The sequence below is a fragment of the Diabrotica undecimpunctata genome, chromosome 1, assembly GCF_040954645.1.
Source record: "Diabrotica undecimpunctata isolate CICGRU chromosome 1, icDiaUnde3, whole genome shotgun sequence".
Lineage (NCBI taxonomy): Eukaryota > Metazoa > Arthropoda > Insecta > Coleoptera > Chrysomelidae > Diabrotica > Diabrotica undecimpunctata.
This window is the reverse complement of record NC_092803.1, coordinates 36,939,341-36,963,139: the sequence shown is the minus strand read 5'-3', so window position 1 is coordinate 36,963,139 and position 23,799 is coordinate 36,939,341. Positions and strand designations below refer to the sequence as shown.

General features: G+C 34.4%; 3 protein-coding genes across 4 annotated transcripts in view; 2 read left to right on the top strand and 1 right to left on the bottom strand.

The window, feature by feature from the left end:
- LOC140448109 (uncharacterized) overlaps positions 1 to 23,799 on the bottom strand; it is a 134,994-nt gene that overhangs the window by 90,871 nt on the left and 20,324 nt on the right. The window lies entirely within an intron of this gene.
- LOC140448097 (alpha-(1,3)-fucosyltransferase 7-like) overlaps positions 2,973 to 23,799 on the top strand; it is a 35,747-nt gene continuing 14,920 nt past the window's right edge. Inside the window, exons 1-2 of one of the 2 annotated variants that reach the window (XM_072541169.1) lie at positions 2,973 to 3,260; positions 5,931 to 6,077. The gene's annotated coding sequence lies outside the window, so the exon portion shown is untranslated. The remainder of the gene's footprint in view (positions 3,261 to 5,930; positions 6,078 to 23,799) is intronic. The other variant, XM_072541160.1, reaches the window with a different exon arrangement.
- LOC140438792 (uncharacterized) lies at positions 12,405 to 22,284 on the top strand. The gene is made up of 2 exons (XM_072528459.1): positions 12,405 to 12,945; positions 22,247 to 22,284. Exons 1-2 carry the CDS (start codon positions 12,405 to 12,407, stop codon positions 22,282 to 22,284), a joined length of 579 nt encoding a protein of 192 aa, XP_072384560.1.

Here is a 23,799-nt window from a genome sequence, read left to right as displayed (position 1 = left end):
TAAAGCAACGTGGGTTTTTCGACTTCCCTATCAATAACAATTTTCGCTTCACCGAACCTATCACGTTAGCCGCCACTAAAACTGTAATGCGTTCCTTTAAGAGCTTTCCACCAACGCACTTTTCCGATTTAAGTTTTAAAGTTCTGTTTGATGTCATTTTAAAAAACAATCTTGTTGATCAATCACGTAGTTGATCTTGTGCCGCAGCTTCCACTTGCTCAGCCAACCCTCAGATGCCTTGAAGTTCTTAATTCCAAGCTCAGTTGCAAAAAACTCAGCTTTTGTCCTGACCACAGGCCCAGAAAGTGGAATATGGTCCATACGCTGCTGCTGGAACCACTGAAGCATAGCGCGATCTAAATCTTCGTGCTGAGGTTTCCGCAACTTCTGCCTGCTACCACCCTCCATCTCCGCTTCAAGCCACTTTTTTCTGTCCTTCCATATCGTAGCCACAGTTGACTGAGACAGCCCCGTACGGCGAACGACATACGACTGCTTTTCGCCTCTCTCTATTGCTCGAGTTATCGATAACTTTTCCTCCATCGAGAGCACTTTAAGCTTTTTTGAAAACATATTGACTGTTGACACACTGAGACACAACTCAATCTGGAAATGAAAAGTCGTCAATAGATGACAACATCTGTGTGATAACAGTTAGGCACGCCACCCGAACAATAAAAGCGAGTCACTTAACCCTCTGATAAAATTGAGTAGAATAGGTTGCCGCATTCCTTAAGCGCAAAACAAAACAACCGCTGGATAATGACCTTGCCACTCGTGACTCAGGTAGTCTGAACTTTAAACATAACACATTTGTCATCGACTATTGAACGCTGAAAAGTTATCGATATAAAGAGAGAACGTATCGGTATAGAGAAAAAATTAATACATTGTTCTTATGACGAACCAACCAACGCTTACTATTTTCATCGTTATAGAGGAATTATCGTTATATAGGGAATCGTTATAAAGAAAGACTACTGTATATATATACATAGCTAACAAAGTAGACGGAATAATTGTTCACATTGGCAAAGCTAACAAACCATCGTAGCATAGGTAATTAGGGCCTGACAACTATAATATACAGCCAATAGATCAATACCATGTTTTGCTACAAATCCTACGGCACAACCAAAGAGTCATTTTGGACTAATTTGGATCCTAATTCAGTTGCCGCGTCCGCAAGCATTGTCTCTCATACTTCTGCCCACTATAACTACATCGTCAACAAATACGAGAATTTGCGTCGATCTATTAAAAATAGTTCCATTCATTCTAATATTGAATTGTCTGATTTTGCTTTTCCGATGCAATGTTAAAGAGGAGACACGCCAGCGCATCCCCCTGTCTTAGACCATTATTAATGTCAAAGAACGTAGAGTTTTCTCCTTACATTCTAACGCATGAGCTTATGTTTTGCATTGTTAGTTGGGTAAACTTAACTAACTTAGGCGGGATCCCAAAGTCTCTCATTGCATTATATAATGCAGTTCTTTTCACACTGTCATAGGCTGCTTTGCTACTTTGTCAAGTAGACAAAGAGATGGTGTGTGTCTGTTATATTCTAGTGACTTTTCTAGAATCTGTCTATGTGCTTGGAATTGATGTGTAGTTGACTTTCCAGCAGTAAACCCGCATTGATATTGACCAACAATATCCTTTGTAAAATGTTCAAGTCTTTCAAACAATACATTGCCGAAGATTTTATACGCAGATGCTAAAAGAGTAATTCCTCTATAGTTCTTACACTCCAGTTGATCACTCTTTTTATGCAACGGGCATATTATTCCCTTTAGCCACTCTGGTACCAATCATTCTGTCATATAAGTACTATTAGTTTATGGATGTATAACAGATTTCATCGATTCCTGGGGCTTTATTGTCTTTGAGTTTTAGGATGGCATTTGACACTTCTTCTCTTGTTGGTCTTCACTGTGTAGTTGACGTTGTAGATTTTGTTGATTGTCTATGTTCTAACTTCCTTCAATATCAATATTCCCTGTTAAGAACTGAGTTTTTATCATGTAGAATTTCACCGTTAGTGTCTTTACAAATTTTTAATCGTGGTTTAAATTCTCGACGGCTATTATTTAAGGATATGTAGTATTTCTTCCTTTCATTTTTATCAAATAAACTTTGTATCTCATTGAGAGTGTTCTGTTCGTATTCCCTCTTCTGTTCGTTTTTCCTCTCCTTCTAAGACGTCTATACTCTTTTTTTCTCCGTGTACAACCTGTGTCGATGGTTTTTTGATATGCTGCGTTCTTTCTATTTGTGGCCATTTCGCACTCATGATCAAACCGATGATTTCTTTTTTCTGACTTGGTTTTGCCAATATTTCAACCGATTTCTGTAACACAATATCTCGTATATTTGCCCATAGTTGTAATGTCTTCTTCTTCTAAGTTTTCTGTCCTTATTTGATTTTCTATTTGCTGTGTGTATACATTTGCAATGTCGGGATCTTTTAGTTTATTAATGTCGATTTTTTCTCTCCCGTTCCCGATCTCCTTTTTTAAATTGGATATTCTCTCTTTAAATCATGCTTTAACTAAATAGTGATCACTATCTATGTTTGCTCCCTCTAAAAGATCTAACATCTAATAACTTAAAGCAGTGTCTTGCATCGATGATTATATGATCTATTTGGTTAATCGTTTCACATAATAATAAAATAATAATAAACTGTGACAATATATTCTTCTTAAAAACTAAAAATCTATCGTAAGAAAGTTTTTGTTCCTTTGTGCATTTTTTTTTCGTAACACTGCAAGGGCATCAAATTGTACTACTACCATTATAGTGCGCCGACACCCCGTCTGATTCAATTCATTATAATAGGTTCAGTTCGTTTCAGTAATTTAACTCTACCAGTAATTTAACTCTAAGAAATATCTGCCCGTACCACATTTAAAAGCCAAACTTTTAAAGATAAGACAAATTGACTTTTACTAATAATTTAGCAACCCGTCTCTTTTACTAAAAAAATTAAACAATGCAGCGCCCTTCATAACACAAATCGGCGTGGTACGGTGCTAAGCACAACCAGTGCTCTTAATATTTAATCAACATTAGTAAACCAACTCGCACAGTAAAAGCATCGGAACGATAATACCCAAACGTGGTTTACGTCGTTGATTTTAATTGTTGCAGTGGTGCAATCGGGTCTGTATCCTTGTTGGATCGAAAGTAAAAAAGTTGAAAGTGTTGATAGACATGAAAATAAATAGAGTGAATTATTACATAGGCTGACACTGGTAAGTACACATAAATCTGTACAACTTTGCTTTTAAATAAATAGCAAAAAACGTAAATTTTAACTTAAATATTTCCAATAAATAAGTAATAAATATTAATATAACATAGTCTCGTAATAGGATAATTAATATTATAGATAAAAGTTCTACATTAATTGTAATATAAAACTTATTAAGGTTTCCAATTTCAGATGTCAGCCGAGTTTATACATAAAAATGCACACGACAAACAAAAATATACGTTTAAATAAATTTCATATTTTTTGAACAAAATATAATAGAAAACCTACAAAAATTATATAAATTATAATTATAAAATAAATGTTGTCAACAAATCAAACATATATTTAAATGCACTGGATAATTTGAAAAATTAAATGGTAAACGGATGTCAGTGTTTACCTTTATACAGGGTGAGCAATAAATGGTCCAAATTTTTTCAGAAGCTAAAAATAATATTTTACTTAACCCTAGAATGCATATCATTTTGCAAGTCTTTTTGACTCAGGACGTTTTTTCATATAAATTTTTTTATACGATTTTGGATAAAATTAGTTACGTTAGTTATAATATTGTTTTTCTTCAATATACATATACACACACAAAATAAATTGTTGCTAAAAGGTAAATGTCATGTACCTAGTAAATATTATAAAATTGGTAATTATTGCATCTTTTACATAAGATGGGTACTTTGGACCCACTCGAGTTATTTGCGTGCATAAATAGCATTCATTTGCAATTTATTGCATCTCCGTCCCTTCCATACTTTCTGTCAACGCACCTTAACTGGCTCCCGAACTCTATAAAACCACGAATTGGCTCCCAAATCCATACATGAACTGGCTCCCGACCATTACGAATTTCCCAGAATTGAATCTCTTCTGAATCTGGAATTTTGAGGAAGAGTGGTATAATAAATAATACACCAGAAATTAGAAATGTAGTCGTAATCAATTTATTTATTAAAGAAACTGCAACTTGACTATACAGTTTGATGCCTTCTTGACGTATTTTTTACAAACTCAAAAGCAGTTATACGTTTTTCCTGTAAAAGACGTATTTGATGTTCAATGAAATTTGTTTTAAGACGCATTGGTTTTCGCTATACTCTCTTAGGGATACTACTACTTCTTACTTTAATATAGGTATCAATTTAAACATTTTTCAGAACCTCCAAAAATTGGAAAATGTTCGGATGGCAAGTATAAAACACAAAATTGAATTTTTAATGGGGACTCTCGCATGCATTTGTCGTTCTTTGTAGAGACGTAATATGTTCGGATCACATAGTACAAACTACAACATCTTTTTAACTTCCAACATATGAAAGTGACTAGAAAACTAACCAAAAATATTCTTAAAAATCATACAGAATCGAATTTATAAAAAATGTGAAATGGACATAAATAATTGTCAGTTTGGGTTTAGAATGGCCTTGGGAACAAGAGAGGCGTTAGACGAAATGCCGCGAAAGCCAGAAAAAAGTATATCTCTGTTTCATCGACTACCAGAAGGCTTTTGATAGAATCCAGCATGAAAAATTGTTGTATGAACTACATACAATGGAACCAGACGAAAAAAATCTGGTGTTCGACAAGACTGTGCCATATCTTCATTGCTCTTTAACTTGAATTCTGAATACATATTCCAACAAGACCCCTAGATGACCAATAGTCATGGGGGATTAACTGTTTGTTTTATTAGGAGAGCTATTACCTTAAGCAGTTACTGTATGTATTATGTATATTAACTATCCGTTAACGATAATATTAGAACTATTTTGAACTAGATACATATTATAAACACCATATTCCAGATTTCATATTCTCGATCAAATATCAGTTGTAGAAAAAGTTTAGTATGCAAAAAAAAATTAATTCTATAAAAAATTCCTTGATTTGCCTTTTGTTCCACAATTTTTTCGGGAAATCAAATTTGCGGAAGTGTCTTTCTTTTCTTTGTCTTTCGGCAAGTTTCAATTAACGTTTCTCAAACCATTCTTCATATATAGATCCTCGTCCATTTCGTTGTGGTAATCAGAGGTTCCCTTCTTGGTCAAGAAAGTTAATTCGGCCCATGCCACAAAACCAGTTTCGCTTCCAGCATGAGGAAGAACAAACCGAGGACCTCTTTGGGTTGGAGCTTTCAGTCCAGTAGAGAGTCCTTTAAGAAGGTATCTCGTGGATTCTTGATCGTTGTGTCTCTCTATTCCATTTTGACTGAAGCACCGACTTTAGTCCAAGACTCATCCGTATAAACAAGGTTTACATTACCCTTCTTCCTCAAAGTTTCTATTTGTCTGAGCTACTTGTGTCTCCAAGATATGATATCTTTTCTTTCCATCATTATCGAATCTCGACCTCTTTTACCATATTCAAAACCCATGTCTTTTAGTAGCTTACAAAATGTGGTTTTTGAAAAAGCTGGTAGGTCCTCATCGTCCTTCATTCTGTTCATTATGCTGTCGATGGTTGGTGGTATGTTTTCCAAAAAAAAGTTTTTTTTCCAGTATTTCTTGAGTCATTTAAGGTTTTCGGCATTCTTTTTTGATTTGTAGAGTTTCGTTTTCTGTGTCTTTATAACAGAATCTTTGATTTTGCTCCACATAATGTTCATATTCTCAGTATTTTTCATTTCTAATGTTAACCTTTTCATTTCTTGATTTAGATATACAAGATGAAGCCTCAGCACGTATTTCGCTTATCCTGAGCAGCTGAGTACTGAGCCTTAGAACTAATGGATTTTATTATCTTTTTACTCTCAGTTTCATTTTTAAGAAAGAAGGTTATGGTCTAATGGGATATCTGCTTTAGGGTAAGTCTTAAAGCTTAAAAGGGAATTTCTAAATCTTAAGCCGGAATCAGACAGCTCGTGGAATGGCACTCTTCGCTAGTTCACGTCGGCAAACAGGAACAGAAAATATATACAGTGAAAAAGAAAGAGACCACGGATGGCAGCCCATGTTAGTGTGAAATTGACAAATATTTACTTGTCCACCAGTGTTGCCGGAAAAAATTTTACTAAGTTGGGTAGTTTATACAATGATACAAATTCCAACACAACTTCGTTAGACCACTTCATAGTAAAATTACCACGATACTGACCATACCTTCCATAGCCACGTCAGAAAGTTTGGATATGCGGCGCATCAGCTTCCGATTGTCCTTGAACTGTGCTGATTTACCGATAAACAAGGGGACATAAATCACGCGAGCCATAAATACACAGTTTTGTCCTATTCAAGTGATCGTAAACCATAAATATTAATAAGAAAAACGGTATTGATTAATATACTAAGTGACATAGAAATCCGAACACCCAGTTTAAATGATTTTATTTTAATAAAATTTTGTATATTGCTTTAAAGCCCTTTTACCTTTAATAATGTGTGGATGTACCCCGATGTGTTACGCATTCTCCAACGCGCCTAGGCATGCTTCTGATCAGGTGGTCAATGTCCTCTTGTGGTATCTCATTCCAGGCAACACCAACTCCTCTCGAAGTGCTTGAAGAGTCTGAGGAGGACGTTGCAAATTGAGCAATCTCTTACCCATCATATCCCACACGTGCTCAATTGGGGATAAGTCGGGAGATCTTGGTGGCCATGCCATGTGACATCATTATGTTGAAAGAAGTCTATTGTGACTCTTGCAACATGTGGTATAGCACCCCAAACCATAACTCCAACAGTGTGATGAACATGTCTTTCAACAAAAAACTGTGGATTCCTCTTTTCACCACGTCGCCTTCTAACCGACGACCGTGCACGCTCGACCATCGTGCATACATAAACAAAATCGAGACTCGTCACTAAAGACAATACTGTTCCATTCCTGATTCCAGAGTGACCTTTGTCTGCACCACTGAAGGCAATTACGGCGGTGTTCTGGAGTTAAAGGGAGGACCCAGTGTGGTCGGTATGAAAACAGGCCAAAACTTCTCATTCGTCAATAAACACTTCGCATGCCAATAGGTCTTCCGTGTTATGCAAACCATTCATTTGCAATGGAGCTGGTAGTGGAGAAACGGTCTCTTAAGGCCAATAATCTTAGGCGGCGATCTTCACGGTCCGTTGTTCTACGGCGGCGTCCAGTGCCCCTTGCTCTTTGCGTACGGCCTTTTTGAAGCCATGCCTGACAACACCTAACCACGGTGTCTACACTTCTTTGCACTCTAACTGCAACTTCCCGAAAAGAAAGTCCAGTTTCCCGAGGTCCCATTATACGGCCCCTATCAAACTCACTAAGTTGACGAAATCGTACAGGTCTCTGTACTCTAGGCATCGTAACCAATCGTAAAGAATGTCAAGAACCACAATCCGCCAAATTTGGATCTTTACTGCGGCTGAAATATTCATTTTTAAATTGTTAGTGAATTTAAAAACAAAAAGTATAAAATCCGGAATCTCCAACTGATAAGGCTAAAAACTTTATCACTTGTTTTTTTCAGTAAAATAAATAAATTACACCAAATTTTATTGAAATAAATCATTTAAACTGGTGTTCGGATTTCTACGTTACTTAGTATATAAAGTCAATCTGATTTCTAACGCAATTTTGTTCATTATCCTGTGGTGAACTTTAGGTATACAGTATGCATAAATACACTCGCGATCATAAAATCCGGGTCACCTTGAAAATCACCGATATTTCATTTTTAACGAGCTTTATCGTAAATAATAATAACACAAATACTAGCTAATGCATGTTTCTGAGAATTGTTGTCGGCTTAGCGGTTTCGTTTGCAACAAAGAATTTCAATAGCGCCGATTTCGCGGGAAAACGCACACTTCCCAAAATGAACGGTACCTGTAACTGCCGCTTGTTTTAAATGTCTCATTTGTGCTTCGACTTTCTGTTCAAACGCAACAAACAAACGGTTATTATTGCCACCATTAGTGTTTATTAGTGCCATTATTAGTGTTTATTATTGTTTATTTTTTGCCAAAAATACCCTTGACTGTTGTTAAACTCAACGGCAAGTCGCAAGAACTGTTGGCGTAGCCATTCTACGGTTCAACGAGTGCTTCAACGCTTTCAGGAGAAGGGTTTGCTATCCAGACGACCTGGCTCTGGGCGAAGAAGAATGACCACGGTACGAGATGACCGTTTTCTTGTGTTTGAGGCTTTACGAAACCGGCCCTCAACTGCGATTATGCATCGAAATCGTCTACAGAAGTACGAAATCGCAATGTTAGCGTTGCAACAGTCAGGAGAAGATTTCGTTCTTTTGTACTATCTTCTCGGGTAATGGCTACAGGACCGCCACTTCGCCTGGCGCATCGAGTTGCAAGACTAGCTTTTGCTCGACAATACGCGTATTGGGGAATTAACGATTGCAGCAAAGAGTTATTCTCAGATGAATCTTGTTTCTGCCTAACTGGATCCGATGGACGTGTAAGAGTTTGGAGGAGAACCGGTGAATGATTTTCACAAGCTTGCATTGCTCCAAGAATGCCATTGGTGGAAGCTCGGTCATGCTTGGGGAGGTGTATCTTCCGATTTCCGCACAGAATTACCCTTCATCGAAAATGGGTCCTTAACTGCACGAAGGGACATTACGGAGATTCTGGAAGAACATGTTATGCATACTATGGCAAGGCTTGGAGAAAACGTCGTTTTTGTGCAGAACAACGCGCGAACGCACGTTACCACGATCAGTATGCAATACTTGGATGAGGTTGGAATTACGAGGTTACCCTGGCCAGCTAGGTCTCCGGACCTGAATCCCATCGAACATATCTGGGACGATTTGAAAAAACGTATTCAACCCCCAACATCTCTCCTAACAACGGACAGGAGCTTAAGGATCTGTTAGTGAGAGGGTGGAATAACATACCACAATATGTAATCCGGAGAAAAATTGAGAGTATGCCCCGTCGTCTGCAAGAGGTCATTATTAGAGCAAGTGGAGGCAATACACGATATTAGTCATTGAAATTTCACTGACATTTTACCACATTCTGTATTTTCCATTTTTTCGTATGCCTGTTTTATCAACAATTTGGTTTGTTTTCTGCTTTTTCAATAAAAAAAATAAAAACCGTTTTTTTTTCTTTCAAAACAAACATTGTTGACAAATAAAAAATACGTTAGCCTAAAAAAAAGGTTATTACTGCACCAGAGGCAAAAATATTCCAGAAACTTGAAATTTTCAAGGTGACCCGGATTTTATGATCGCGAGTGTATATTAGAACGTCTTATGTTTATTTAATAAAGAAAACCTATTAATTTTTGTAAATCACTGAAAGGACGGAGCGCCGTGCTGGTGTCCACCTTTTTATCTTCCAAAGTTCAATATTCCTCTTATTAAAACAAATTCAAATCGTAAAAATTATTTTATTATGATATAAATTGTATTTATTTTACGTAAATATTATAATTCTGATAACCGAAATTTTGTTTCCTGCTGTGTGAGTTAATACTTATTCAAGGCCACCCTGTTTGTTGTTTTGGCTCAAAATGAACCTATTTGACCCAATAGGACATACATTTATTTTATAACAACCCGCTTTAGTCTAACAGAGTAATTAGCGGAGTGGTAATAGCAGAGTATTAATAGCTAATTACACTTTGTTTAGTAAATTAAAGTATTTTAAAAACAAAACTAGGTCATCGATAGTGTTATTTGAATTTAAAATGTCTTAAGAATGTTGGGTAAATGGTATTTAATTCTGCGATGTAAACTTTTATCACTCTTTCAATGGCACATAATTTTACTGTACAGTCGCGGCATATTATCATGCACGTATAGTTTCCGGCACGTAGCGTTTCCAGTAAAGCAATCGGACTGCACGTTCACATTTTCATACATAGAACGTTTCAGTTTGGTTCGGTGAAGATAATGGTCTCGCTTTTCTCGACAAAAATTATGCGCAATTGCTCTTGTACAATTGTACAAATAATTAATTGATGACGATGAAATATATTATGGACATTTTAGAATGTGAATAGGATTCAGTTTGAATATATTTTAAATTTAATTACAGCTTTAGTTAAAAACAAAATACTACATTTAACGAAGCCATGCATATCAAACCAAAGAGTATTTTTAAAAAATAAGAGGTATCACTTCCGTGTAAAAGTACTAATTGTGTATCACTTCGTGTTTAATTGTCACAAAGCAATGAAAACACAATGCATAAATGACAAAATAGCCTCAAAATTATTTTTTCAAATACTCTGTATCAAAATCAAACAAATAGCTAAATAAACAACGAGGGGAAAACGACGGACATCTAATTCACATTATCCATAACAACCAGTTACGACTCGTTACGTAGCCGTCGGTATCAGTAAAATATTGTTTTAGAATATACTGAACGGAAACGTTAGGTGTCTGAAACGATACGTTCCGGACAGTGTGAGTTGTTCATATTTAAAACCACTTAAATTATATTTTTCGGAAACTAAACGCTACGTGCATGATAATATGCCACGACCTTAAGGAGTAAACAGCACTCATCACAAATTAGGAGTTCTTCTGTTTTAAACAAACGTTCATGAGAAAACTAGGTATCACCAAGTCGTAAACGGGGAATAATTTTTTGCTTTGGTTTGGATACATCGAGTGGTTGCCATGGTCCAATCTCTTATTTTTATCTCCTGAAGCTTTGATGGTGTATGTTTCCATTTATTGTTCCAGTTCTCTTACAGGTGCTTTATGAAGTAGCTTTTAGATCCACATTTACATATTGGGGTGATATATTGACTCCTCAACTTATTCAGTTAAAGACTATAAAGTGTAAACGCATAATAAAAATGACATTTGAGAAAGGCAGTCTACCAAAAGAGCTGTGGCGATAACAAATTATAATAAATTTTGTGGATGTGTTGAAAACAAAAGTTTTCAGTGTTTAACTGCTTGATTAATATATTAATTTTGGTTGCCTAGTGTGAGGTTTGGTTGATCGTCGATATGTTTTTTGCAAATAAACATTTTGATTTATTAGAACACAAACTAAAACTGGTGCTTAAGGAACAATTTTTTTATGTATTCAAGTCATATTCAAGTGTTCTCGTAATATCGACGCTGTTTGATTAACGTTCTTGCCTTTGATTTAAACAGTCAGTTCATCAGCATTTAGTCTTTCCTGAACAGGTTTTGCAATGATTTTATTAATACGTTTATTGTTATTATTAGAGTAGGATAATAAATCGATTCTTTGAGATAAAAATTGTTAATGTAGGCCAAAATATTTCTTTGATGTTCCAACTTTTTTGGGATTTTCTACATACGGTGTTTCCATACTGTGATATACATATTTTGAAAAATAGTTTTACCTGCCTTAGGCTTAATAATAATAAATTACTGCAAAAAGTATTTTGCTGCTGACAATTTTTAATGCCTACTTATGCTAGAACACATTTGATTCTTTGTACTGATTTCTAGGTATATTGTAATCTTACTTTCTGAACTAAAATACAATTCTTACGTTTATTATTGGTATGTTAATTGCCATCCATTATGTTTATTACTTTCTGACACCGTCGCAACATTGAGGCACTTATTTTTCAAATAACTGAAGATTTGTGAATGGTACTGATTTTATCGGTCAACGATTGTTTATTTGAAAACAGTTATGTACGAATACGACTTTTTCTTCTTCCCAAAAATTTTCAATTTGATTAAGGTCAGGGGATTGTACCGACCACTTCAAAACTCAAACGTTGTGTTCGTGAAACCACTCTTAAACAAATCGCGAAGATTGTTTTCGATCGTCATTCTGTTGGAAAATAAAACGTACTGATATTTCCCACTCTGCATAAGCAATAATGATATTTTGCATTATACCTCCATAAATTCATCTACTGGAGGAGATGTGTTTGACAACTCTGCTATTGCGGATGAGCAAGTGGTTCTAATTCTAACTACATGTGAAAGTGATATAAATTACATGTTTAGAAAAAATATGACAAATGTTTAAAAATAGGAGAACAAGAATACCAAGAGCTACAAATTAGAAATTTTTAAAATGTAAAGAATTTAAATACCTTATGAGTATATTTTTCAGAAGGGGAAAACTAAAGAAGTGATATTCAACATAGAATACTGTGGCATGATATATAATCTAGATTACTAAGAAGTAAATTTGGAACACGGATACACTATAAGATTAAAAAAATAAAAAAGCAGGCTTGGATGACAGATGACATATTGGATTTGATGGAACAACGACGACTGGCGAAAAACAACGAAACACTTTATAACAGCATACAAAAAGAAATTCGACGTAAAATACGAGAAGCAAAGAGTCAACATCTAGCCAAACATTGTCATGACATTGAAGAACTTGAAAACAGATACGACACGTTTAACATGTATAAAAAAGTGAAAGAAGCGGCTGATATCTTCAATAAGAAACAAACTGCATTGCTACAGGATGAACATGGTAAAGTAATATTTGAAGTAGAGGACAAACTTAAACAATGGGACAATTACGTCACGAACGTAATATTCGAAGACGATAGGAGTAGTTCACCTCCTGATATTACTAACTGCGACGGACCCCTAATAACAAGCTCTGACGTTATAAAAGCCATACAATCATCAAAAGATGGCAGAGCGACTGGTCCTGATGAAATTCCAACTGAAATATACAAGCTTATAAATGATAGCAATGTTTTAGAGGCTATAATTTCGTTTTTGAATACCATTTATACTAGCGGACAACTACCTAATGGTTGGTCTAATTCACTGTTTATAGCTCTACCTAAGAAGACAACAGCAAAAACCTGTGCTGATTATAGAACCATCAGTTTGTTAAACCACTTATTGAAAATTTTTCTGAAGGTAATACATGGTCATATCTACAATAAATGCGAGGAATACCTGGATGACACACAGTTTGGACCGTTGGACAGTTTCCGTAACGGGTTTGGAACGAGAGAGGCACTGTTTGGAATGAACGTACTTGCTTAAAGATGTCGAGATATATCTGTAGACATCTACTGTTGTTTTATAGACTTCCAAAAGGTATTTGATCGTGTTAAGCACTCTATATTGATCGAAGCTCTAAAAGACATTGGCTTGGACGGCAGAGATGTTCGAATAATTGCAAATTTATATTGGAATCAAACAACATCAGTTTTAGTAGATGGTGTGGAATCACAGGCTCTTAATATTAAAAGAGGAGTACGGCAGGGATGCCTCTTGTCACCCCCGCTTTTCAACGTTTACTCCCAAAAAATTTTCAGAAAAGCACTTTCTGAAAAACAAGAAGGAATATTTGTGAACGGTGACGTCAACAATAATTTGCGATATGGGGACGATACAGTACTTTTAGCTTCTAGTCAAGAAGATCTGCAAACACTACTTGATAGTGTCGTTGAGAGTTGTAGGGAGGCAGGTCTGGATCTGAACATACGGAAAACCAAAATACTCGTAATAAGTAAACAACAGCATATAAAACCGTCTATATATGTAAATAATACCAAACTTGAGCAAGTTGATAAAATCGTTTGCCTTGGACAGCAATTAAATTGTAACGCAGAAAGTCACGGCGAAATTAGATCTAGGATAGAGCAGGCTAGAGCGGCTTTTAGAAGGATGTTCAAGGTGTTATGTAACAGGGACCTAAAATTGGCATTGAGGATCCGCCTACTTCGCTGCTACGTGTTCTCGGTCTTACTTTATGGTGTCGAGTCCTGGACTGTGAATAAAATCGATCTAAATCGCCTTGAGACTTTCGAAATGTGGTGCTATAGAAGAATTTTAAACGTTTCCTGGGTGGAGAAGATTCGAACCTCCACAATACTAGAACGTCTCAGCAAGACTACTGAGATCATAAAAAGCATCAAGCAGAGAAAGCTGGAGTATTTCGGACATGTAATGAGAGGTCCAAAATATAGGTTGCTACAAAATATCATGCAAGGAAAAATAGCAGGCAAATGCAGTCCAGGACGAAGAAGAACCTCATGGTTGAAGAAATTGCGAGATTGGTATGGTGTTGATACAAGCATGCTATTTAGGGTGGCAGTGAATAAAATTAAGATAGCTATGATGGTAACCAACGTTCTGAAGGGACATGGTACATGAAGAAGAAGATACACTATGACTCGAACGCACCGTTGCTCAGTCCTGATAGATTATGGACGGAGTCGTTTTCTTAACACAAAGAGAACAAAAATAGAATAAATTAATCAAATAGAGTAATGAAATATCATATCAAAGTTCAATCAAGTTATATAAGCTAAGAAAGCATGAGAACTATCTTACTAACCTAAGTTTTCATTGTAACGGAGTAACCGTGTTGAAAATACAAAAACACGCAATTAAGTACACAAAAAACAAAACATTTACTACACTCATGGACAAAAATATCGAATATTTTGGAATTTTCTAATTTTTGTTTTTTCAAAATAAATTCTGGTCAATCAAGTCGTTTATTGTAAAATAGAGTTTATTTCAACAATGTTTAATGAACAATTTTAAGTTTTTATGCGGATAAAATTGCGAAAAAAAATAAATGTTTAATATTAGGTAAATAAGGTTATTTTACTCTAAACTTAAATGATCATTTAAATTGCTTAAACAAGTCGTTTTAACTTAAAGAAGTGCATGATCAGTAACGAGTATTCCCCCCTCTAGCTCTTATTACTGCTTGCCTCTTGCTAGCAGTATTAGCTAGCTCTTATTACTACTTCTCAACATGCTTGCAAGTAAATTTTGGACATATCCTTGGAAAATTGCATTCCATTCATCCTGTGCAGCAAGCCGAAGCTGCTCTATCGTATTTGGAACGGGATGTCTTTGTCGTATGCTACGTTTTAGGTGATCCCACATGTGCTCTATTGGATTTAAATCCGGACTAAACGGTGGCCAATCCAATCTTCGAAAAGATAATTACTCACTATGGCAGCAGCATGTGGTCGAGCATTATCGTGCATTAACGTGAATCTTTCATATCCAATGTAATCAACATATGACAAAACATGATCTTACAGGATGTTTAAACGTAAGAATCACCAGGCATCAGTCCAATCACTTTCACAAGTGCGGTACGTACCTCCCAACTAATACCTTCCCAAAGAATTATGCCATCAACTCCAAAACTAACAGTCTGGGCGAGACTGCAGATGGCGAATCGTTCTCCAACTCTTCTGAAGGGGTAGATTTGACCATCTGGCTTCCATAATAGGATTCTGGTCTCATCAGTGAAAAGAACGTTTTTCCAGTTGTCGATATTTCACTAAATATGTGTTCTTGCAAATTCCAAACGACGAGCTTTATGATTTTGGAGGAGACGTGGAACTTTGACGGGGAGTCTGGGCTTTAAGTTTGCTTCTTTTGATCTTCGTCTAACTGTTTATGAACTCACATTAACTTGTCTAAGATTTAATATCTCATTTCTAAGGTGCATCGATGTCAATGAACGATTTCGTGTAGAATTAAGAACCAAAAAAACGGTCATCAATTGCGGTTGTGCACCTTGGGCGTCCTTGACCAGGCCTTATACAATTTCCTGTTTCGCGGTACCTTTTTAGAGTATTCGAAACTATAGATTCAGTTCTGCTGAGACGTCGTGCGATACCTTTTTGTGCATACCCTTCCTCGTACAAAATTACAATTTGTGCTACTTGGGCTTCATCGCAGTGTCGAATTGATGGGATACTTGTTTTAAACTTAGTTAAATCAAGACAATATTTAATTAAACTTAATAAATTAAACTAAAAATAACCGAATTAGTATGATTTTTCGTTTACCTGAAGAAGGTTTTTTACGATGAAATGTACGAATGACACTAATCACCGAATAAACGTCAAAATAAACATCAAAATATCTCAATCCAGTTAAGTACATCAGCCTACTATATGAGTATTATCAGTAATCTAAAATTATTATGAAATAATAGTGACTACAAAATTGGAAAATACCAAAATATTCGATATTTTTGTCCATGAGTGTATTTAGTTAATCCATTTCGACTTAAATATGTTTAGAGTCTGCACGGAAATATTAATTAGCATTAAATATTTATCATGAATAAAAAATATGCACTATCCTAATATATAAGGTTTAAAAAAACGTAACTATACTCAGACGCTTGTATTATTATGTGACTTTCTTAACTCAAAAGTAACATCACTTGAATCGGCTGAGAATAGAAGGAAAAATACTCACAATAAATTAGATAGAGCTGCTGACCAGAACAACTAGATGTTGACATTCGGTGCAGTCAAATTCCTTTTGAATATGCGTTGGAGCCAACGGAATTTGCTGAGGGAGTGAGGATAAACTGGGACAAATTTGGATTCCCAGTGGAACAACCTGAGACTATAATATGATGAGAAAAGGTATAAAAAAAGATGATTCAGTAGACGCTACACTATACTAGCGCGAAGAGTCATACTATGTTTACTGTATTTTTAAAATTGAATAAAATAATTTATAAATTTTATAAAACAAATTATATTATAATAATTCAATAAATTATTATGTTTGAACATAAAAGGGAATAATTCCGGAGAGTATTATGTTTGCTCCTAACGCCACCTGTTAACGTAGTAACAACTCATACGTGGTTTAATTCTAACATACCTGTCAAATTCAGACGAAATATTAAATTAATAATAACATATAAATAAATATCATTTAATAGTAGTTCCGTGACGCTCGCCTTCGCATTTTACTATAGAGAAAAAAGTAGCTTTACTTAAAAAATATCTTACCCTCTGACAGAGATCTCGAAACACACTTAAAACTGTCTTTCATTTTGATACGTTGATTTCGTCTTCACAACGGAAAATAAAATAGAAATGAAAAAGTATTCATTCATTCATTTACCCATACCAGAATTTTGGAATCTGTACCAGTATACTGTATAAAGCTCTAGCGGATGGGTACCATATGTTGGTAATCTCCAAAAACTATTTTTCACTTACGATCTCGTGCATCAGGTACTTTGCTAAAATCTGCAGCTGTAGTCTCCATGAAAAAGCTCCGTTGTAGATATCACTTAAATGACGCATGTCCAGTCAGGATGCGTCTTAAGACTCTCGAGCTAATTCCCTTGTTTTCCGAAATATTTCAGCGCTATTAGCGTAGAGCGTCCAATATATATTTTACCATGTGTTTGACCGGGTATACTTTCATAGTGAGAGTTATTGTAACGGATCCAGGCTTTTTTTGGTCGCGGCTCTGGACTGAACTATTGAGTAGCTGATACAATTCTGGCAACTTTATCAACTCTTTCATTGCCGTGTTTACTACGGTGACCTGCAATCCATACCACTGCGATACTATTATATTCGCCCAATCTGTCGAGTTCTTCTCGGCATTCCCCCACTAGCGTACAATCCATCCTAAGGACTTCTAAGTGCCTCAATAGCTCATTGACTAGATGTTCATATATTGACCCGCTTCAGTTCGAAAGCACTCATGTTAATTTCTTTTGGACAATGCAAAATTGCATAAATCTCTGCCTGAGATACAGCAACTGAGTACTAGTGATAGGAATATTATTGGAATGAGAAAAATCTATTTTTTTCTACTGAACAGGAGACGAAGGGAAAGACCGAGAACGTCATGGAGATAAAAGTGGAAAAACATATGAGGAATCACGCGATCGATAACAACGATTAAAAAGATAGGTGGAAGTAGATTGAAAAACGGGTTGCGGCGGAAGTCGATTCGTGGTGTCAATAATGAAGTGTTTATGGTTCCTCCTTTCCATGAGAAACAACTCCTTGAAAAACCCTGTCTTTGCTTTGTTTAACTGTCGGTGGTACGTATTTAGGATTGAACCTGCTGTTGATTGGTCATAATTGCTGCAATCATAATTTCTGGGACTTCAACAATAATTCTGATTGCAGACTTCCAAGAATCATTTTACGAATCTCTTTTAATGTGTTTGTCGGGAACTCAATTTGTCTTGAAATTTCAGCTAACTTTTTACCTTTCATGAATCCACTCGCAATAATCTGCTTTAAGTCTTTCAAAATTAAAGTTTTTGGTCCTTTACTTTCACTCAAATCTTCTTTTTTTGGAAAAGCAATTAAAATATTCTTTTATTGTTGACGCTTTCTTAATTTGCATTGAAATTTTGCATTATTTGCATTATGTTAAAATGACTTCGTGTTATTTGATCCTCGATAACGTTGTTGTCGCCGATAATAATAGCCTACTTTGTTGTTTTAAAACATAACGTACGCAAATGCGATATCATACTACACTATGGGAAAGTGGGAATTCGAAAAATTTGTCTTTGCTATATTTTGGTTCGATAGTGTATATAGCAAATACACATTAAACTAAAATAATCAACCAGATGTTGAGATATTATAGCCTCTATTGGTATTAATTTAGGAGATAAAGACAAAACTGTGCGTCGCATATTATAAGCAAAACATGTGTTGATCACCTGCGCCAATGGACAAAAGCTGAATGAAAATTTGGGCTTCCAATACCATTGTGACGTTTGCTACTTTTGTCTAGTAATGGACATAACCTAATTTGGAATTTGTAAAGAAGATTTATTCCACATTTAGAAGAAATATTCGTTCCAATATTAACATTTCTATTTTAACAGTAAATAACTTCTCATAATCATGATGATAGTGGCTTTCAAGGAGACTCAACATACCCAGACAGGAAGGATTAAATGATCTTATTAGATACCTAAACCTTTCAAAAAGGTCTTCTCAGTTAGCTGATTCTAAATTTAAGGACAAAAATCTTCTAGATTACCATCACATAGCGTATGCTTTTTTTTATATATAATTTGTTGTGGTATATGTATGCTCTTTTAATTTTTTTATTGCGGTATTTCATGATTTTAATAAACTCCAGAAAGTAAAGATGACAATAAATAAAATTATGTTTCTTAAAAGCCTTATGAAAGAAGATAAAGTACCAAGACCGAAAATATAATTACATATAAGCATTCAGTTATAGCATTTAGTCATCGTTATTTTTCAAGTCTTTATGCTTTTTGTTTCTAATTAAATTTCCTATTTTTTATAATTACCGTTTGTCCGTAATTACAGCCAAGGTTCAATATATGCAATCAGCAAACAATTACAAAAATAAAATAAATATTACCAATCGACGTCCTCAATTATATACCACAATAATGATGCTATTTGATGGAATTAACACATTCAAGACAAGGATTGAAATCTTTAGATGGTTTACGACGGTCTCAAAATAGATAATAATTTATAGAGTAGAAAAAAACCTTCGATTCGATAAGATCAAATTTTTAAATAGCAATATATAATCTAAAATAGTATGGTTTTTTGTGACTAGGTTGTAACTATGCCAAAGCTTTTGATTGTGTAAATCACGACAATTTTATAAAAAAAAAACTAAATTTTTACGGAATTCCAGGTATCTCTTTAAATTGGTTAAAATCTTACTTGGGGAATAGGAAACAACTGGTTAGAACAAATGATACTGACTCTAGTCACAAAATCATAGTATGTGGAGTACAACAAAGTTCAGTATTAGGTTCTCTACTTTTCTTTATAAATGACATTACTAATTTCAAAATCGAGTCCGATCGAATCGGAAAATTTTTTCTTTTTGCTGATGATACCAGTATGACCTGGAGCAACTCTTAATCCTACGTTAGGCGCGTGGGCTACGATGGTAGCCCAATTTATTTATGAATTTTAATTGGTTGATTTATCTCAATTTAAGTAAAAAAAATTTAAAAATTAATAGTTTTATATTGAAATTAGACGATAATATAAAAATAATATAAAATAAACACCGAAAACTTCTAAAAAATTTATATAATATATTTTAATTCATTTATGCGTATAATTTTGAACCAAGGTACACAAATTGTAGAATAACCTTGTTTTCTGTATTAAACAAAAATATATAACATAAAATATATAACATTAAATAATACAAAATGCATTACATAGTACCTAATCCTAGGATAAAATAAAAACATAAAGATTAATTTTAAGTTTAAAATTTTTAATGCAATCCGTTTGAAAATGCTTCATTGAGTGCTTCAATTATTGGTCTAATTTTATAAACTCTATCGTAGTTTGGATTGTCACGGTATAAGGCATTCTCGGTATTATTGAAATGTGAAAATTGTCTGATTTTTTTGTACCTGTTGACTGACAGAGCACTTTTTATTTTCTCAAAGCCAATTTCTTCTGATCAATATGCCCTTGTATTGGGAAAATTAACAAGGGACATATACAGATCACGACATTGTTTTATTGACCATACAACACAATGGCAATCGCTGTGACATGTTACACGTTTCCACCTCTATATTCATTTCACAGTAGGTACGAATTATCGTAATTGTCACATCGACATTAAAAATTTCAAACAAAGTTCTGAATGAATAAACAAATAATTAATAAAATGTATATTACTTTGTATACCGTTTAAGAAAAACTGCAACTTGTAACATGGTACTTTCAGGGTCATTTAATACGCGAAGTAATTGATTTATTTATTGTTGCTTTCGAAAATAGACCCCCATCAAGTGTTACAACAGTTAAAAATACCATCAAATATTTTCAAACTTCGGGATGTGTAAACAGTTGTAAAAAGTGTCATGAAGGTAATGAACAACGTGTTAGACCTGTCGATGAGGAACGTCAAAACAGGGATATTGATATTTGTGCTTTTGTGGAAGCTAGTCAACCCTGCAATAGTGTACAAATTGCTAAGGAAGTTTACGTGAATGCTCGAACTGTCCAGTGAGTTCTCAAAAGGAATGGGTATCACTGTTTTAAGATACAACCAACACAAGAACTGTTTCCGGAAGATAACTTTGGGCGGATGGAGTTTTGTGAAATTATGTTAGATAAACAGAATGAAAATGTACACTTTTTAAAAAATATTTTATTTTCTGACGAATCTTAAATTTTCATTACATAAAAAACACAATCCATCCGTTGCAAGGTATTATTCTCGGAAAAATAAGCACCTCAGTGTTGTAGTGCTAACGCAGCATCCGCAAAAGTTAAATGTTTGGACTGGAATGTTAGGCGACCATATTGTCGGTCCATTTTTTATCGATGGAAACCTAAACGGGCCCAAATATTTACAACTTTTATAGCATGAGATCATTCCGGCAGTTCGACGCCTTCCCGTTAATTTTCAGAAGGTTTATTTCCAACAGGATGGGTGTTCGGCTCTCAACTCTAGAGCAACTATTACTTCCTCCATCAAACGTTTCCTGATCGACTTGTAAGTACACGTGGTACAATTAAATGACCCGCTAGATCCTGTGAGTTAGCGCCTAACGATTTCTTTTTTGGGGTTTTCTCAAAGAAAACACTTATAGGCATCAGTTTGAAAGAGCCACAAACCTAGTCAAATTAAGGGCAAAAATACTTCATTTCTCTGCAAGCATTACACCAGCCTACTAAAAAAAATATGAGGAGAAATCTGTATAACAGATTTGGTTACTGTTTAGCACAAGGAATATTTGAGCCCTTAATTCATTAATCTGCTAATTTTCTAATTTTTATTTTTTGTTAGGTACATTTTACGTACCAAGTTTGTAGGTTCTTAATTAGGTGGTATTTTTTATGTTTAAGTTTGGTAGAATTTTATTGTTTTTTTTTTATTTAAAAGTACAAACGATTCTTATTATAATTTTTTTTCTTCTTTCTTGTCTTATTGTTATAAGCTTGTTATTATATATTGTAATAAGCTTTGTCCATAAAATTTGTACAATTTTCAGTGACAATAAAGCATATTTACTTACTTATTTATTTGTATTGCTATTAAGGATAAAAATAACCAAAAAAATTAGTTTTAGAGCATTACAATAAATATACTCTAGAGATGGGATTGCAATAAATCTTAATTCCTATGGTCAACAAAACAATGTCTTATCTGTATATTGTAATTCCAATAAACTACTTTATGTGGCTTTGTGTAATATTTAGTGGTTTGTTAGGGTTCTGCTGTATGACATATAAATTTGACTCCTCCACAATTTTGTCTAAAAGACTATTTGTGAAGAATAAATTAAAATATTCATAAGGACTTTCCAGTTGTAGGATATGATTTGAAAGACTCTGATTTCCTCTAAATTCCAGTTTCTGTTCGGATAAGTTTAAATGTTTTTTCACCATGTAATGTCTAAAAATAAAAAAAATATCTAGTATTTTTGATCACAAATTGATTGAAAAATAAGTATACCTTTGCCCTTGGAGTAAACCAGAGATTCTGGAGGCTCCTCCTCTAGAGTACTATTAATTATCTTAGTGTCTACATCATTCTCATCGATTTCGTTTATTGGTTCAGAATACTCATTATCAGACTCATCATATGTACCAACTTCTTGGTCAGGTAAGAAATCTGGATCGACAATATAATCATCATCATCAAACCCATCTTCGCTATCCCAAAGCCTATCGATTATATCGGCAAGTTCCTTGTCAGTCAGCGGCCTTTTATCTTTTTAACTCATGATGTTTTATCTAAAAAATAATATTTACTAGATATGCATGATGTTGCTTGTAAACAACAACAACAAAAAACATCATTATGAGAAAAATATGCGCAGTACTGTATACCTTAAGAAATCATGCATTTTACTTACCTTATTCACAACACGTAAAATATATTTACTAAAATTAGTTTGATAAAACTAACAAAAACAATCTGAAGCACGTATCATTGTCTAATCGTGTACACTACCTAACAAAGAAGACACAATACAGGTAACCAACACCAACTATGATTGTTTAGTTTACTTACGCTGATTAATACTGCATTGTTAGTAAACAACGTTATGCACAAACTGATTCATCCTTATCTGCTAATTTATTGGCATTAATTAATTATATAATTAATTATTTTTCGTATGTTGTTTTTAAACAACATGGTGCAGTCAAGGGTTAAAGATTTTCTAGGCGAATTATGAAGGTCCTAAGTTTAATCTAAGTGGTTAAAAAACAATGAATAAGAAAAGGCTTGTTTCCCTCCTCCTTTTTTGTATTTATTGCTATTTTACAGCAAAGTTAACTTAAAACATTTTTACCCAGTTGTATCTTATAGAAAATTAATTTTTTTTTTGTTTAAATCGTTTTGAAGTTAAAAGCTAGGAAATTAAAAAAAAAAACGATGTTTTTATTCATTTTTAAATATCTATTTAAATTTTTTTATTAATATTCCCGACCTATTATAATAAACAGCAAAATAATAATAAACGTCACTTTCTAATATGTTAACCTTTCTTAAAAAAATGTGCATTATCATTCAAATCTTTTCGGCATATTTGACGAATCTTGCCCCAATGTGGAGCGTTTCAAACTATTATTATAGTAGTAAAATTAACACGATTAAGACCCCGAGGGAGGTGTCTTTTTAATTATTTTACCACTAATAGTTTTATTTTAAATCAATATATTGATCCGTAGACAACACAGCTTATACAGGGCGGTAAAACTTCCGTCTACGCACGTCAACAAGTCGCCTCCAAAAATCAATCAATAAATGATAATGTGTTACCCGCCCTCCTACATTTACCCCAATAAATCCTACAATCGAACACGATAGAAGTCGTGACCAACACATTATTTTATGATTTGTGTTTATATTT